The sequence below is a fragment of the Spermophilus citellus genome (genome assembly GCF_964194105.1).
Source record: "Spermophilus citellus genome assembly, chromosome: 8".
Lineage (NCBI taxonomy): Eukaryota > Metazoa > Chordata > Mammalia > Rodentia > Sciuridae > Spermophilus > Spermophilus citellus.
This window is the reverse complement of record NC_138189.1, coordinates 71343546-71362647: the sequence shown is the minus strand read 5'-3', so window position 1 is coordinate 71362647 and position 19102 is coordinate 71343546. Positions and strand designations below refer to the sequence as shown.

The window sequence follows — 19102 nt, the reverse complement described above, 5'->3', positions numbered from 1 at the left end:
CAAGAGGTTGTGAGGGAATGGGAAAATAAACAAGGAGAGAAATGAATTACAGTAGATGGGGTAGAGAGAGAAGCTGGGAGGGGAGGGGAGGGGGGATAGTAGGGGATAGGAAAGGTAGCAGAATACAACAATTACCAATAGGACATTATGTAAAAATGTGGAGGTGTAACCGATGTGACTCTGCAAGCTGCATTTGGGGTAAAATTGGGGGTTCATAACCCACTTCAGTCCAATGTATGAAGTGGGTTATGTCAAGAGCTTTGTAATGTTGTGAACAACCAATAAAAAAAAAAAAAGTGTACAAAAAAAAAAAAAAAAAAAAAAAAAAAAAAAGAGTTGGCATCACACAACATGAGGTGAAGCCGAAACCAGACACACTAAAAAGGAGTGCACAAAAGAGAACAGAATGTGCTTGGTCTTAGAATATGGTGGGAATGAAGGTTAGAGAGGCTAAAGGAAACTTGCAGTGAAGTATGTGAACAAACTGGTTCCTTCTTAATCATGGCTATCTCTGCATTTATAACATACAACTTTTCACATGTTTCTTGGGTCTGAGCTATACAAGATCAGAGGGAACAATGGCCCCTTCTTGCCACCCACCACCACTGGATTAATGTGTATTATGTGAACAGTTCATTGTAGTATCTGTGTCTTACTATGGGATCTGAGTCTGCACTACGTGGGCTGTGACAGGTTCTTTGACCTTCTTTGTTCTTTCCCTCTACTTTTGAATGATGGCCAAAGATCACTTCATTAGACCTTCGTGAGAGAACAATCCAGACCAGGTGATTTTCATAGAAAAGACCCACCTGGCTGACAATCACAGCTAAAAAGCCAACCTCACTTTCTTTTCTTATCAGTGGAGGATTTCCAGATACAATCTTGAACTTTTGTGCCGATGGTAGGAACATTTTCTTAGAGCTCTCTGAAAATGTTCTTGTACATTGACTCATCTGAGAGGGATAAAGATGCTGGGGTTGGTTGAACAAATCCAACAATAACCCTCTACACAATTCTCACATGGTACAATTTGCTACCTAGTCCAGATATTTTTACTCCACACAGGAGAAATGTTCATAAACACATGGAAGTGATGGTTGTTTATACAACATCAATATCATGTTATATTAATTTTCCTTGGGACACTTCCTCAAAAATACTGATTAAAAGAAGAGAGGTGAGAAAGAGGTTTGTGAGCATGTGGGTTGTTAGGTTACTCCTGATTATCTCTAGGATTCTCATCCACATCTACAAAAGACCTTTCTCTCCATATTAGAATGTCAGCATTATAAGGGCAGAGGATTTGGTTATTTTATCTGACTCTGTATCTCTGGTGCCTGGAAAAGTGCTATACATAGTAGATGCTTGGAAAATATCTGTTGAATAACGAAACATCTTTGCTCTGAGACACAGCAATCAACATTATTTTAATTTAGTCCTGTAAATTGTCTTTTTTCAATATTTCTGCTAGCTACAAAATACTGTAGCCTAGGAGAATTGACTGACTGACATAAACCTGTAGACTTCAGAGTATTTGCTGCAGAAATAGAATGAGAAAAGAGTGAAAACAATTTCAAAGTAACAGCGAGATGTGATCCTTAAAATGTAATTTTTTTTTTCAGGTTTTAAGGTGAACTCAAACAAATTTAGGCTAGATGACAGAAATCCTTGGCTCAGGGTACATTTGGGGATGAGTAGGAAGCATGTCCTTACTTCTAGATGGTGAAAAAATTTTCAATAAGAAGGTGAATTGCAATTGTCCTTCCCTGTTCTATATGAAGTACAGTCTCAACTGTGTCATGGCACTACTCAGAGTTAAACCAAAACAAAGGAAAGCAGGAAAAAGTTTTGAAAAGATACTTGCAAAATGCTGTGACTGCTAAGATACAGAAATAATCTTTGACCCACACATCTCCCCATCTATTTTCCCCAGGGTGTCCATAGTAGGTAGAAGGCAACTCACTGGAGTGTGGCATAAAAACTTGTAGGTATGTAAGAAGAAAGTGCTCAAATTCTCTTTGTATTAATTTTTATATTACTCTTCTAAATTCTCCCAATACGCACGTGCGCACACACACACACACATAATATACTATAGTATTCAGTCAAAGTTTTCACTGATAGAAATACAAGTTAAAAAACAATGAATCCTACCAACTAGTCTTTTGTCAATACTGAAGTCATCTGGTTAAAAGAAATCTGTTATGTTAGTATAACATCACACTTACCTTTTTGCCATTATTCTCAATAACAAATAAATTTATATAAGTCCAAAAAGAGAGTTTCCATCCTTAAGGGTTACAAACAATAACTGTGTTCCAAAATAATTCTTACTGTGTAGGGTCTGTACTCTGCCCTCCCTTAGTAGAGAATATTTTGAAAAATTATTTCCAGAATTGTTGCTTCTCCTGCTTCCTTAAGTACTGAAATTCTTTTATAACTCTGCTCATTATTAATACATTGGAAATGTGGGGGACAACTCCTGTTACCTTGATTTGTGTGGGCTGTGTGATGTTACACAGCCATCATGAAAGAAGGAGGCGGTTTTGACTGCACTAGGTTCCAGACTGTAGCTATTCTGTATGAATTTTTTTCTAAGTATGACCTTTTTCTGTAGCACAAATGTACATGGCTCCAGAAGCAGGTGCAGAGTGGTTAAGAGGATTAGTGGAAAAGTTAACTAAGCTTTTGTGTATGAAAAGCACTTGGAAATGCACATAACACAGTAGCTTCTAACGAGCAGACTGTTGTTATTATTATGATTGGTACTAATATTGTTCATTACCATGAAACACATGCCTGGACAGTTTTACTTATGCCTAAAGTATCCTTTCACTGAATGACATGTTTTCTTAATTAATACTAATGAGAAATGATTTAATACTGACTTGATGTAAATGCTTCACAAAAGCCAAATAAATTTTGGGGAGAGGAGCAAGGGAAAGAATAACTATCACCAGGAAGGCTAAGACAAGAGTGAGTGCCAACAGGATAATGAATCATTTCCTGAGATTTCTGAGGTTCATTTCTATGCTAGGCAGTGGGCATAGAACAATATATAAACAGAAAAATATGACATCACTATGCTATTCAAAATTTTAAGCACGTAATAATTAGATGCATTATTACATGGCTAAATGTGTAACAAAACTTAGGCAAAGGCTGACTATTTTTGCTGAAGACACAAGTTTGACAATTCATTTTTACACTGAGGCCTCTGGAAGGAAGTGATTAATTAATTGACTCCAACGAAGGGAAAACAAATTGAACAACTGTTAGAAGTTAAAATACAGTCAAGGGCAGGCACAACATCTAAAAGTTGTTTTAGTCTTGACTATGTAACTGTGCTTCATGATTTCTTGTACCTTATACAGAGAACTTTGATGGGCATGACTTAAATTTTGTTCTCTGTGGACTATTCATAGGAAATTCTTAACCTAAGAAGGTTTACTCTGTCACTCAAAATATTTTCAGGATGTTCCTTCTTGCCATAACTTGACACATAGGCAGAAAAATGTAAATAATTTTTTAATAGAAGTTGAACCCCAAATAAATAATTTTATCTCCTATATCTCATATGGCTGGCCACAGTCAAATAGTAATTGCTGAGTAATTTTCATGATTAGTGTGGTTATTTGAGAGCTCACTGTAAATGCCCCTCTACACCACAGTTAGTAAGGTCTCACATGCAAAATAATTTGTAATGCAGAAGTGGATTTAATAGAGAGAGGACATTTTAGATTTTCTTCTGGAAATATCAAGATCCACAGTTCTGAGGAGATCAAAGACTGTAATTAATATGCTTTTGGGATAAGGTAGGGAAATTGGTATTGCTTTTCAACCTACCAGAATGATCACAACATCCAGACAATTCCAGAAACTCCTGAAATATTGTAGTTTGTGAATGCGAATTTCCAATATCTCTTCCACGACATAATAAAGGATAAAGAAACAAAAGATAATCTCACAGGCTGCCAGGAAGAAATCAAAAGTGGTGACGTATCGAATCAGCTTTACAGGTTGAAATTGCCAAGAGGGAACCACACCGCCTGTTGCTGGGAATTCAACCAATAACCTGCATTGCAATAAGAACAATTAAAACAACTACAGCACAGGGTTATAGCCAGAAGGGTGTTTCTTCCTTCTCTGAATTACAACATAATAAATCTGCTACCATAGCTCACCCAAGCTAATGGCAAATCATTTTTATTATCGCCAATACCAACACACTTGTAGAATCTTGTACTAAAAAAGGAACCAGAATTCCCAAGACCTTCATCCAAAGGATTCCTTTCTCTTCAGGCTTCCCTTTATATTTTCTGGCATTTGTACTGTTTAAAATACTGTACAATTTTTTAAAATGGATAGTTACTCAACAAAGAAATCTTTCTAATGCTACTATTAGGTGCAAGTCATTTTACTAGGTAGCATGAAAAAACCCAAATACAAAATATGCACTAAAACATATGATAGGGTTGAGAAGTAGGGTATATATTTTGCAATATGTGAAGATAGGCCTGAGCATCACATTCATTCATTCATTTTACTAGGTAATGCCTAATTAGCACCAGATACTTTCCTCCAGGGTACTTTCTTTCCCCTCCCCAGTGCTTTTGGGTTCACAGGCTCTCAATCAGGGCCTATTGTCTGAAGAAGTAACATGTTTTCAATCATACTGATGGCACTGATAATCAGTGCTTTCCTATGATTGAAATAAAATTCCCATTTTACAGTTCTCACATTAAGTAAGTTAAATGATTCACTTAATGGTACCATTTTCCTATCAAATTAGAAACAGAATCTTTAACTCCATGATTTCAGACATTTAAAAGCCCTTGGGAAGCTACTAGGCATCGCTATCTCCTCTGGTACAGGTAGGACTAGAGAGTAGCCATGAGAACCACAATTTCGAGAGCACTACGGAGAGCAGAGCCTGGAGACAGACTCAGAGTCAACTGTAAGGGGAAGGAAGTGGCTCTGTGTCAAGTCATCTCTCTCTGACCCATTCTGGCTCTGTACTTGGCAACCACTTCCAGAAAATTAGAAAACTATATAGGAAAACGGAGTAACTGGCCTTGATGGTCATCACCCTTAAAGTCTGGGAAGGACATACTAAGACTAAGTGAGAGATAGAGCTAGAATTTTTATAGATGGACATTGACTTAAATGTTGGCTGCTTGCCTATTTTTATCCTCTTCTAATTCTCTTGTAATCATTAAGGGAAAGTTCACCTCAGGTGCCTTTGGTGAGACTTAAGCATGAGCAGGAATCCATAAGGTATAGCCCCTGACACTGTCTATTTACTAATAGCTTGGGCATCATCTGAGAGTGGGAAGGTCAGGGAAGGGAGTCTATGTTTGACAGCCTTGGAACATGTAATGGAGCACGTAGCTCTGATCATCCTCATAATGGCTGAGGATAGGTGTTAGAAAATCAGATGCTTTTTCTGAAAAGGGTCTGAACTGGGATGAACTTGGACTAGATTTAAGGTTCTTTCCAAATCATAATATTCTAGGATCATAAATTCCTTCCTGAAATTTCCATGTCCCACTAAAACTTCAGTTTTCACCCCTGCCTTGTTATTGGCCTGGATCCTCATTTATACGGCTACAAGCAAGAGTTGTTTGGCCTATCTCCAGAATAGGATATACAGGCACTCCCAAGAATTGGGAGCAGTGTGTGCCCTCAGTACACACCTGACCACGCAGAACAGGTTAATGTTGGCATTGTACACTGAGAAGTCAATAAAAGTTGCCCTGGTTCCTCGGTCCAACCAGACATTTTTCCTGAGGCTAGTAATCTGGGCAGCTGTTTCCTCTCTGGTTCTTGACAAATCCAGGTAATAGCCAGCTCCACTGTAAGATGCGATTATTCCCCAGTGGCTACTCCCATTCAAGTCTTTTTCACTTGTGTAGATCCAACTAATTTAAAAAACAAAAACAAACAGGTAAAATCAGTAAAATACCAATGGCAGTTACAAGGTTCCTGGTAAGATAAGGATAGGAAAGATGGTGGAATGAGATGGACATCATTACCCTAGGTACATGTATGATTGCACGAATGGTGCGTCTCTACACTGTGCACAACCACAGAATTGAAATATTGCACTCCATTTGTGTACAATGAATTGGAAATGCATTCTGTTGTCATGTACAACTAAGTAGAACAAATATTTTTTTTTTTAAAAAGAAATAAGTCTTATCATACTGAGTAATACACTTGATGTGGTACTTCATTAGTGTTTTCTTACTGAATTTTCATACAGTTTTTAGCCCCAGTAAGGCATTGAGGGTCCTAAGGATTACTGAGATCAATTTAGTCCCAAAGTTTTTGATGGTAGAGTTGAGAATACACATGGGGCTGTCTGTCCACAGAGCCTCTGCCATCAGTCCCGAGTTCCCATTGCTACTTTCCCTGATGACTGTCCATACTCAAGGACTACATGACTCCAAGTCCCCAGTGAAAATCACAGATAAAAGGGGACAAGTCCATCCTGTATCTTGCCATGTGGTCTCCATTTTTCCATATAAAATACACATGATGCCTATATAGAGATGCATATATTTTGTGAGAGATAAAATAATACATCTATAAAAAGAATCTCACACAGAGTAGGGGCTGGAAAAATTTCTTATTAATGATGTGAGATAAAGTAAAATATTTGAAAAGGTGCCACTGATTAAATATATTATTTTGCAGGACTTAGAAAAAGGAGCATTAGAAAGTATAATGACTTTCATAACCTGGAAAAAATCTTTTCAGATTATTTAGTACCTTTGGTCTAATCTCCCGATTTCTACTAAATTTGTGACTTTTGAGCCTTGGTACTAAATACAGTGTACACTGAATTGTAGGTAAATTATCTTGTCATTAAAAAAGTATTTGTCCCATTGAACATAACAAATGTGGATTCTGGGTGACTCAGTTCTCAAGAAAATGATGCAGATGACCAGACATTAGTCATTCAGCATTGCTTAGAAGGTGGCTCTGCCATAGTGACTTACCCTGGGGCAGCCACCTCAGGAGGCCCACCCTGAGACAGCCTGAGAGCTTTGCCCATTTCTCTGGCATAACTACAATAATTCTAAACCTAGGAAGTTTAGAACGCAGAAATGTTTGAAGCATGGGTACTAAAGTGTACTAAAACTCCTGCAAAGGTGCACATGTACAAATGTATACTTAGGATTATAAACATACATTTTAAACCAGGGGCTTTAAGTCAGACAAAAAGAAAGAAAGAAAGAAAGAAAGAAAATGCTGCGTCACCAGCTCACACTTTAAAAAAACTACACTTTTCATGGAGATTCCCTGAAAAACTAAAAGTAGAAGTAGCATATAAGCCAGCAATCTCACTAGTGGGTATTCATGCAAAGGAAATTAAATCAGTATTTCGAAGGGACCTCTGCATCCCCATGTTTATTGCAGTACTATTCACTTTAGCTAAGATACAGAATCAAAAGAAGTGTCTATCAACTGAAGAATGGATTAAAAAATCAAACACACACAGAGGAATATTGTTCAGCAATAAGAAAGAAAGAGAGAGAGAAAGAGAGAGAGAGAGAAGGAGAGAGAGAGAGAAAGAAAGAAAGAAAGAAACAAACAAACAAACAATGCATGCAATCCTGCCATTTGCGTAAAAGTGAATGGACCTGGAGGACATGATGTGATGTAGGTGAAAGAAGACAGGAACAAGGTAAATATTACATGTTCATGTCCATATGTGAAAATTGTAAAATCAATCTCATCAAATACAAGCACAGAATAGTAGTCACTAGAGTTTAAGAGAGAGCATGGAGTGGGGACAAAAGAAGCCAGATCCAGGACGCAAAAACCCAGTCAGATAGGAAGAAATACTTCTGATATTCCACACCACAGGGGTAACTAGGGTCTGTAATGACTCGTGCTATGTCTCCAAATAACAAGAAGTAACCAAAGTTTCCCAACACAGAGGAATGATTGAGGAGATGGAAATATTAATTACTCTGATTCGATCAGTACTTATTGTAAACCTGTGTCAAATTATTATACTGCACCACAAATATGTACAACTGTCAAATAAGTTACACTTCAAATAACTGCACTGTAAACAAAAAGCTATTTATAAGAAATATTAAAAAAAAGGAATTTCTACATCAGAAAAGTTCCTACTGAATAACCTAGGAGACAATATATACATGGCCAACAGACCTAGAAAGTCAAGGTCAAATGTTTTCTCTTATATGCAACAGCTAGACCAAAATAAGGTGGAAAGTGAGGAGCTGAGGGAGAATCCCATGAAAACAGAGAAGAAATCAGTAAAGGAGAGAAAATGGACTAAGTGGGAAGAAGGAGGGCTGGGAAAAGGGAGAAACAGTGGAATGGAACTAACCAAACTATGCTATGTACATACATGAATATGACACGTGAATTCACCTTTATATATATATATATCCATTACACAGTGATTTAAAAAAAAAACTATAAGTAAACAGAAGAAAGGCCAGTAGGGTCAAAGAAAGGGAAAAGGGAGGAGGGAGTAAGAAGGTAAAGGGGTAAGTACTGGGTACTGAATTAAATTATATTCCATGCTTGTATAATTTTATCAAAATAAACCCCAATATTACGTATAACTATAATGCACTGATTTAAAAAGGATCAAAACATCTTAAATAAAACTTTAAAGACTCAGGTAATTTGTTTTTTGTGGATCATACAATAAAAAATTTAGCCTTTTGGAAATATGCATAGAGAAACTAGAAGGGAACCGAAAAGTAGAGAAAACTTAAGACACCAGATGTCAGTTTGGCCCAAGCTTTAAAACAAGCTTTGAGGACTCACTGAAGGCATCTTCTAATTGCTAAAACCATCAGAGAATAAATGATGGAATGTCAGTGGGAGGTCAGAGAATGAGTCAATGAGTCAATGTCACTTAGTGGCCACAGTCCCAGATACTTACGCAGTTCCATTTCGTGGCCCAAATGGAGCCCTGTCTTCGCTACTAACAGAGTAAACATCATAGCACTCTTTAATTTCCTCTCTCAAGTCCTGGGGGATGGAACAGGATCCATTTCTGACTTTGACTTGTCGTATGCGTGGAACCCCTAAAAGCAGATTCTCGTAGAAAATGAAACTTCGGTTGTCAGCTTCTGTTTGGTTGCTGGGCTGCACCTTCCAGTACAGCCCATCCAGTAAGGGGCCTTCTGCAAACTAAAAGCAAAGACAGCTTTTTTTTCTTCTTTTGCCTTTTTTCATCATTATTTATTTATTTATTTTTATAATTATTTGGTGCTAGATCACACCCAGAACTTCACACATGCCAACCAAGCACCCTTCCACTAAGCCATGTCCCTGGCACAATGGCATGGTTTTTTTTTTTTTTTTTTTTTTTTTTTTTTTGTTTTGTTTTTTTTTTAAATATCTCCAAGTCACTGTCTTGCCTCTGCCTGAAATATTTGCATTACCAGGGTTTTGGCTACTCTGAACAAGGTAGAGCAGTAAGAGGGGGTTCTGTTGTCAGTACACTTGGCACAGGATGGGTGCTTAATAAGTGGCCACTCTGATTTCTGTTCTAGGACTAAAGGCAGTCAGGTGAGAGTGTTGTGTGAGTCCACAGCCACAATCAATTCTATACTTCCTTATGAAAACAGCATTCCACATAATCATTGCTCTGAGCTAAAAGGTAAGAGTGTCAATTGTCAGCCTATCATCTGGTGGATTTTTTTTTTTTTAATGTCTGGACTCCTGCTCTACGGGAGCCTTTCAACATATCTCCTCCTCTTTAGAGCTTGGAATTTATTATCACAGAATTGTATATGTGTGAGAAATCTCTTGTTAGTTTGTACAAGGAGCTACACCCCAAGGGAAGAGAGATCTAGCCACTTCTCAGCATATAATCTTTATCAGATGATCAGCAGAGATAGCAACCAGTTCCACTGAGGGGGCAAATGTTAATATTATACAAATGTGCTTTTGATGCCAAGTACTGTTATTTATTAATAGATTCTCATGACTCAGTTTTTTTTATGCTTAAAATCAACAGTTTTTACCCAGAGGTTAGTCAGAATTTTACAAAGTATCTCACCATGGAGAATCAATCATTTTCTTTCCATTTCCATCAGATTTTCTTAGACACTGAGCACTGTATTGCCCAGATTGGCTTAAAATTTGTTCTATATAACTTTTTGCTTATGCTCTGCTACTATGGTTGAATTTATGACACTGGGAAAGGGGCTGGGTTGAATTTTACATTGGCAAACCTTTGAAAGAATATGCTTCCCTTGTATTAAACATCATCCCAAGAGCTGGGGATACATGTCATCACCAACAAAGACAAAACACAAAATCCAAGCAACACAGAGCAACCAAAATGCTCTCCTGATTCTCAATATTTACTGAACCACGAATGGCTGAATGAATAATAAACTGGCGCAGAAAAGTGGCTGTCATAGTAGGAACAAGTCTCTTATTCCCCAGCCAAGTGACCTTGCACATTCAAACACCTGAATCTCATTTGCAAACTGGGGACAGCAGCAGTATTGACCTTGTAAATTATCATGGGGATTAAATGGGGAAGGTATGAAATACCCAGTGTGGCATAAGGAATCTGCAAAGATCTCAATAAATCTTAACTTTATCCTTCTTTGAAGGTAGCAGCAGTAGATTTGAAGAACTCACCATGACTTACAACATCTCACAAAGTAGTAAACACTCAGCAGGCCCTGAAGAAACACATGCAGTGAAATTCTGAGGCCAAATAAACAAAGTTAAGGCATAAATATGTACTTTCAAAGTTATTTGAAAATACCTTCCAGAAGTCCTCCATTGAAGAAAGAGTTTTAAAGTTCGTTTTCTCTGTTTTAGACAATGGGGTGTCTAGGAAGAGTTGCGACATTATCCGGGTATAGTAGTATACATTGGAGCTCATCATGCCATAGGTCACTGGAACACAGAAAGAGCCAAATGAGCTCCACAAGGCAACCTGCACACACATTTGCACAGCTTACAGTTTCCACAGGTGGACTATGCCTGGTTGATGAACATTTTGAATGGACAAACATCCATGTTAGGTCTTTTTTACACTTGCCTTCCTTCCTACATCATTCTTCTAGGACATGTCTACATCTTTGGCTTATAAAACACATTTAACATTAACATTGACCACTGTGAAACAAAATTGGTTCATCATTGAGCATCACGTTAAGATCAGATCATTTTACTTGATGGCTTCCAATATGCCAGTTTGTCATCTCCCATAGAGTGGTCCTGTGTCAGATCACGGGCTGGTGAGTCTGATGTGCACAGGTTCAAAAGGAGCAGTGCCAAGCTCCTTAAGCTATGGCTGTATCCATGCTATGGGGATAACATGGACAGGCCCTTCTCTGGCTCCCTCAGATGAACTTTCCATTTCTATTTCCCTGCTCAGTTCCTGAGGGTGACCACTGTGAACTGGATCACCTGTGAGCCTTTGCATCTGACCGGGTAGGTCAGAGGAGACAGAGGTCTGGGTTTTTCCCTCTACTCTCACGCTCCATTCTGACCATCTGATACAGTTTAGCAAAGGATCCTGTATCTTGGCCACAGCTTCTGGTGGAATCTTCTCCCACAGATACACTGCGTTTTTGCCAGGCCATTCCCTCCCAGAGTCTCTTCCACCCTGGAGGTGGTAACCTTCCCCGGAGTGCCTCATCTCCAGTGCTAATTCCCTTCCTGCTGCCACAACTCTTCAAAGAGCCTCTTCATTCAACTTGAATTATCACCTTGTTTCACCATCTCTCTCCCTGGAGGCCCACTGTTACAGACCTATCCTAACCCATGAACACTCACTGATCACACTGAATGGTCTAGAAAAGGTGGGAAAATAATTTATAAACTTGTGAGATCAATGTAAATCAGGGTTTGACTCCTGGCCATGCTCCTTACTACCCACACTGAGCAGGTGGCTTAAACTTCATGAGCTTCAGTTTTCTCTTCTGTATGATGGGATAATTAGCTATTCCATGAGAGTTTCTGATAGTTACACAAAAATAAGATTTATCTAGCACTACATGCCTGACACTTAACAAATGTCCAATCATGGTGATTCTTCCTCCCTGCTGGGTTGCTACAATCTATCTATTGCAAATTTAAGCAATTTAAGAAGTATTGTCTCACACTGGGTTCTAATTATTATAAGTGCAATATGGCACACTTCCCATAATTTGCTCACAAAAAGCCTCAAGGGGACAAAATGTGTTATATTTCTTTTGAACACAGCTCTGAACACCCAGCAGATGATTAACACTTACCTGACTTTATAATAATCTTCAGGCTTCACAAAATGTATATTAAACTTACATTATGTTGGGATTCAGTGTTATTTAGTCAATCTCTCCTATAGCCCTCTTCACCTTTTCAGCATATAAAAATGCAGATTATTAAACAAGAGGAATTGATAATAGTGATTCAGTACAATCAAGCTCATCCCAAGCAATCAGCAAGAAATATACACATATGGACAATTAAATAATACATCAAAGAAGTATGAATAATTTCCTGACCCTTGGTCAGGCTCCCTCACCTGTCATCCTATGACCTGAAGTACTAAGGACGAGAACAGTCTTCTCCGAGTGTTATCCGAGTTGCTACCTTTCAAAATGTACTGGATCCTCGTTAAAGGTTTATAATTCTAACCTATTAACATTGACAGAACAGGTACTAAGCATGAAGACAAACAGGTGACCTCTTCCTCCAGGAGAGGATTTTATAGCATTTCAGGGGATGTGCTGTCTGCCCAGATACCACCAAGAGGTGGACACAGGTACAATACACTCTGCAGAGGCCTTCTACAGATCCAGAGCCAATTAATGGGCCAAAGATAACATGAAAGAGTAAGTAATGAAGGCTCCTAAAGCCAACTAAATGATTAACTTGATTGTTTTCAGTTAACATGAAATTATATTTCCTTTGGATGAGTGAATAAAGAATATTGTGAAAGAGTTTTGGTTTTTTGCCTATGGGTTTGTCATTGCTTTTAAAAATGAATTTTGATAGCTTAAGCCTTCTGAATTCTAAATATGATCCCGTTTTAGGTGTAAATTTAAGTATTTTAGCCAGTGATTTTAAATATGCCTATCTTTCATTTTCCTCGTGTATATATGACCCAATATTGAGTTTTGCCTTTTAAATTCTCAGGATTTATATTGGCATCCACACCTTCACTCGAAGGGAAGCAAGCTTCTCCTGCTTGTGTAGCACCAACTGCTGGACAGCCAGGAAAACAACACATTCTCACTTTGAAGGATGATTATTTTAACAGACCTTTCATCAGGTCAGCCCCTTTTTTGCACCAGGCTCTAGAATAAACTACTACATATTCCTTTTTTTTTTTTTTTAAACTCCCTGTCCTGGGGATTGGAGCTAGGGTTGCTCTACCACTGAGCTACACCCACAGCTCTCTTTACTTTTTGATACAGGGTATTTCTAAGTTGCTGAGCCCAATCTCTAACTTACAATGCTCCTGCCTCAGCCTCCTGAGTAGCTGGGATTGCAGGCATGCACCACCACACCCAGCTGTCATGTGATGTCTTTGAGTGGCAGTTTTACACACTCCAGGAGTGAGCCACAGCCTTGAGTCCATGTTGGTGGCTGCTCAACAACCCTTGAATTTGGAGTCAGATGATTTGGATCAGGATTTTAGCTATGTTCCATTCTGAATATATGGCTCTAGGGATCATGACTATGGGTCTTGGTGTCTTAGAATCTTGGACAACTAATAATTTTGAAATAGGTTAAACCCCTACTAGACAACAAAGTTTTAAATAATTGGTTAAAAAAGGGAAAAAAGGCATATTTAGTGTTTTTATAAGAAACATTCAATGTAGAGTTGAAAAGAAAAAAGGGACAAATATAATTAAAGTTATTAAGTGGATTAAGAATATGACAAAAAAGATTATAAGGAAAACACTGAGTCATATAAAGTTATTGTATATTGAAAATGGTATCATACACAATAATTTAAGTATCATGAACTCATGTGTATTGAATAACAAATCATCAACAAATACAAACTAATACTTGCAAGTAGTGTAAGAATTAGCAAAAATCATAGAAACTTAACCTTACATCTTTCAATCTTTGACAGAGAAAGTAGATGAAAATTATCTAGGCATATGGAGTATCTGAACTGAACACATGACTCACTATACAAATATAAAACTTCATACAGTAACCGTAACTCAAAAATTTGAAATCTAAATTTGTTCCAAAATCTGTAAGTTTTTGAGGGCTTGATATGATGTTACAAGTGGAAAATTCCATGCTATGAACCTTTATTTCATGAACAGAATTATTACAAATATTGTATAAAATTACCTTCAGGTTATGTGTATAAGGTACATATAAACATGGGTCCCATCCTCAAAATGACTCATTACATATAGGCAAATATATCAACATCTACTCACAAATCCCAAACACTTCTAGTCCTAAGTATTTTGGATAAGAGTTACCCAAGTATAATCAAAAGAGATCACTCCCATTGTTCCTCAAGTATTTGTGGAACATTTACAAACTTGGTAATATGCTAGGCCACAAAAAGAACATCAGTAAATCTCCCAAATTAAAAATCAACTGGGCACACTTCTGAAGACACTGACATGTTTAGACAGAGAGAAAGTGAGAATGCCACATGGGATGGAGGGTTGGAGCAATGCAGCTATACCTAGGAGGCCAAGAGCTGCAGCAACTACAAAGGCTACAAGAGACAAGCAAAGACCCCCACAGTTCAGAGGGAGCCTGTCCACACTTTGATTCCAGACTTTTTGCCTCAGAACTCTTGAGGCAATAAATTTCTATAGTTTTAAGGAAAAACACAAGACAAATGAACTCCTCACAACAAACAGGAAAACATAATAAGCCAACATTTTTTTAAACCATAAATTATGAAAATGAACAAAATGATGCATATAGCATGAACATATAATATTATGTCACGAAACAATTTAAAAAGTTTCTTTCCCTTAATTAGTTGTGGGCCAAAGAGGAAATCAAAATACCATAAAAATGTAACTGTCCCAGATATAAAGATGGTATAACTAAAACATATTGGTCCTGGATTCCAGGCCATGTGCCACAAAGTGAAGGGGCCACTTTGCACAGGAAGCTTAACTTTTTCGCTAACTTCATATTGTACCATCTTCTTATAGGGATATGTTGAAGATATAATAAAAACATATATTTGAAGGCACTCTAGAAACTAAATCCATCATAAAGAAATGCCAAGCACTGTACATAAATCAAAGAATTATTAGGCTTGAACTGATTTAGTTGTCATCAACTTGTAGGAAATATTCTGTGCATTAGTGAATGAGAAGCACTAGTGAACAAAAGGGAGAATGGAAATGGGAAAGCTGTCAACAGTAAGTGAGAAGCCTTCATGCCAGCACTGCAGTGTGCTTCCTCCCTCCCTGAGAGGGTGAGGGACCATGAGCCAGTCTGCCAATCCATTTGAGGATGCATGACAGAGGTGGCCCAGGGCTTCTCTCTGGATCTGGCTCCTGAGCTGATCTTGAAGAGTAAGGATTGACAAAGACTTTTTGCTTGGTCAAACTACAGTCAAGATCCTGACCCTTCTCTTAGGCTCATCTACGTACTTCCTTGTTAAGTCTAGCTTCAGCAAAGAAATTTGCTAAATTTGTTTAGCAAGACTTTCATCCTCCGTATCTGATCAGGTTCCTCATCCTACAGCTCCCCCAGTTGGTCACTCTGGCCCATCATTTGCCAGAATCCTCCTTAAGCTGCTATTTCCTCTTAGGAACCTTTTATTCCCTCACTCCCCACCCTGCTCCTTGGCTATAAATTCCACGTGCCCATGCTGCATTTAGAGCATCCTTTCCTATACCCACCATGATGGTCCTGTCTACCTTACTATGTCTTGATAAATACTGCATCGTTTTTCTTTAACAGCAGCAATTAGATTGACAGGAAGGGAAACTTACACCTGGAGACCCTTTTGAGAGTCAAAAGTTGACTCTCAAATCTTGAGGAGGTTGAAGTGCCATTATTTATAGGAAATGGAAGTTCTAAAAAAGTAAGCAAAGACCATAGAGTAAAATGCTGGTCCATTATCTAAATATTTAAAATTTTATCTTAAAGAAGAGGTGATTACACCTTGTCCCTTGGGAAATCCAACTGCATTAATCTGTTTTAGAAGCTCTAATGCCTGGAGGCAGGGTATGGTAATCCTAAAAGTCAAGACAGAGGGAGAGTGGTATGCATCCAAACTGTCTTCTACTTGGCATCCAGTCATCTTCTTAAAACTTAAATGAACTGTATAACTCTTTTAAAGTCCTGGCTTCAAACTGTTAGCCCCTAATGAAAGCCCACAAAATTTATAGAGTCTGGGCCATGATCAATTTTCCATCTTCATTAAATGGCATTGTCCAGTAACTGGCTTTATTCAACTTCTGGAATGCTCTGAGTCTTTTCCTGCTTCAGAACCTTCATGAAGTTCTCTCTTTATCTGGGTGGCTCACACTCTTGCTTCAATCTTCAGAAAGGCCTTCCCTGTAGGAGAACCCTCTTTCCCAGTTTTAAACTTTTGTATCACTAAACTTAAGTACTGGAGAGTCTATGGCCAGATCTAGTCCACATGGGTTCTGGAACTAGAAAAAGGGAAAATGGCTCTGGTGGTTTATTTAAAGTGTACATGGAAGGCAGGCATATGTTTAAAGAGTGGAGTCTTGCTTCCAGATGTCTTGCAGTCAGCAGGTTGACTGACATGTTGGCAGGCCACACCTGTCTCTGGTACTGTGTGGACCATGGCAGAGCAGGAAAGAGATTCACATTTTCCCTGGGCAACTGACCAGATAAAGTGCATTTTTAGAGCATCATTCCCAGATACCAGATGTCTCTATCCATGAGGAAGGCTCCATGCACAGTGACACACTTCCAAACCATGGATGGCTCTCAACACTTAAGGGCAGAACCTAAATCTGTTTGTAATTTAGTAAACAGTCATATGAATGAAACATGAATAATTCAGGAGAGAGGGTTAAAAGAGGAACAAGATTCATATTTGAGAGATACTGAAGAGGTAAGGGCAGGTGTCTCAGATGCCTCTTCAGCTTTGGCTAAGGTGTTCACAGAGGATAGTAATGTTCACCTGGGTAGACGACGTGACTGAAACATGCCTGAAAGGGCGGTGTGATGAGACAGGTTTAGGACTATTAGGGATAAGATGCCTGTGAGAAATGCCATTGGGATGTCTAGTAGAATATGGCACAAGATGAGTAGCTCATTAGACAGGTCTGGAGCTGGATAGAAGGACTTGAGAGTCACCATATAACAGTACTAGTTGAAGCTTTGCTTTGGGAAAATTCATCTAAGAGAAAACTAGTCACAGAGAATACTCTGCCTAAAGGTTTCAGAACAACGAAAACTAAGAAAGTAAATAAGACAAGGAGGAGTACTGGAAGAGAGGAAGTTATAGAAGTCAAAAAGGGAAGGAAGATTCCAGAATGCTAAATGTCAAGGGACCAAATCCCAGAAAGGCTGAAAAGATCCCATAGAATTTGGCAATAAATAGATCCCCAGTGACCTTGGTGCAGGGCTTTTAAGAGGTGGAAGAGAGACTGCAGAATCAACAAGAGAGTTCATGAAATAAAGTTATTCAAATTCCCATGTTTAATCCAGTTTGGGCTAAAATTTCAAAGAAAATGGTAAATAACAAGTTCTAATGGAAATATTTAAGGGATAGAAAATGTTGACACAGAAGCTTTTGAGAACATCAGTGCTAGACTAGCATTTTGCTTGTTCTGTTTCAAAACAAGAGGAAAATTTACAATGTGCATCACCAGAAAGATGAAAAAGTATGCCAAGTGGAAAAAAAAGGTCATGATTAAAGTCATTTCTATACATCTTTGCTTTCTTGTCATTGTAAAGTTGAATTTTTGTCTAGTCATTTACCAGAAAGGACAAGAAGTTTTCCAGCCACCATCAAAGGCTTTAACAGTTACTTCCTAGGGACTATGACCTGTGATGTTTCCATTTTGGAAAACTACATGGAAAGCTATTAGAATGTTTGTCACCAGAAATGGAAACGGTGTCCCACTGGTATGGCCATAAACCACTGACCTTGACTTCAATGAACATAGTTATCAGCAATTCAATCTGTGTGGACTTGCTGCTAATCAGGCAAACTATCTATAGCATCCTTGCAGTCCTTTACAAGTAAAATGAAATATTCCTTTTTTTTTCTTTTAAGAAGGAAAGGAAAGTCACCTTCTAATATAAAAAAATGGAGAGACATATTTCTTCTTAAAAGAGCTCCTCCTTTCCTAGGACCTATCAGATTTTACTGTGACTTTTGTTGCTCATTCTTTCATTTTTATTACTTCTTTGCATACCAGTGGGTTTAAAGTCAAAGACTTCCCACATAAATGGATTACATATTCCACTCTGTGAAAAAAGTTACGTTTTCTCTCCTGCAAATGTTTACAGAACCACCCCAGTGGTTTCTGACTTTAAAATTTATTAAAATATTAATAGTTTGTTATATTCCTTGTACTTGGTCTTTGCAATTTTTCTGCATTTTAATTTCTTTGACTTTCAGAAATACTGTATTTCTATGGTACTGATTCAACTAGATTTTTAATTTTCATTATATCCACAGTTAAGAGGTTGAACAACTTTGTAGATGAGTAAAGAGAATAGAAAAAGGAAAAGACAGACGTATTTTTATCATAGAGGCTGAGAAGAAAAAAGATTTTTGCAAAAATCTGTGGAAATACTCCTTATTCCTTCCTATAATTTTGGCCAGCATCTAACTCACATAAGTGAGATACCATTATTATTTAAAATAGTAACCCATATATATTGATAAGTACTTTGATAGTGAATTAATATCAACCTCAGGTTTCAACTAAGAATAAATCCTAAAATAGAAAATAGGCGTACTTAATTTACTTGTTATTTCTATCCTCTTGGCAAACAAAGTAGGCTGCTTTTTTAAAACAGGAAACAGAACTAACAATGTTAAGGTGAAAAATAAGCTCTTAATGGGCATTTAGCTACTCCAAAGGAATTGGGAATCTGGGTTCAAATAATAACACCTTATAGTTCTTAGAACTCACTAATTTGGTCATTC

General features: G+C 37.9%; 1 protein-coding gene across 2 annotated transcripts in view; it reads right to left on the bottom strand.

Annotated features, from left to right (window-relative positions):
- The window catches only part of PKD2 (polycystin 2, transient receptor potential cation channel), a 61480-nt gene that overhangs the window by 27849 nt on the left and 14529 nt on the right, over positions 1-19102 (bottom strand). For both annotated transcript variants that reach the window (XM_081304270.1, XM_081304269.1), the window contains 4 exons: positions 10784-10917; positions 8936-9186; positions 5697-5921; positions 3847-4075 (listed from right to left, as the gene is read on the bottom strand). In XM_081304270.1, coding sequence (XP_081160396.1) covers positions 3847-4075; positions 5697-5921; positions 8936-9186; positions 10784-10917 — 839 coding nt within the window. The remainder of the gene's footprint in view (positions 1-3846; positions 4076-5696; positions 5922-8935; positions 9187-10783; positions 10918-19102) is intronic.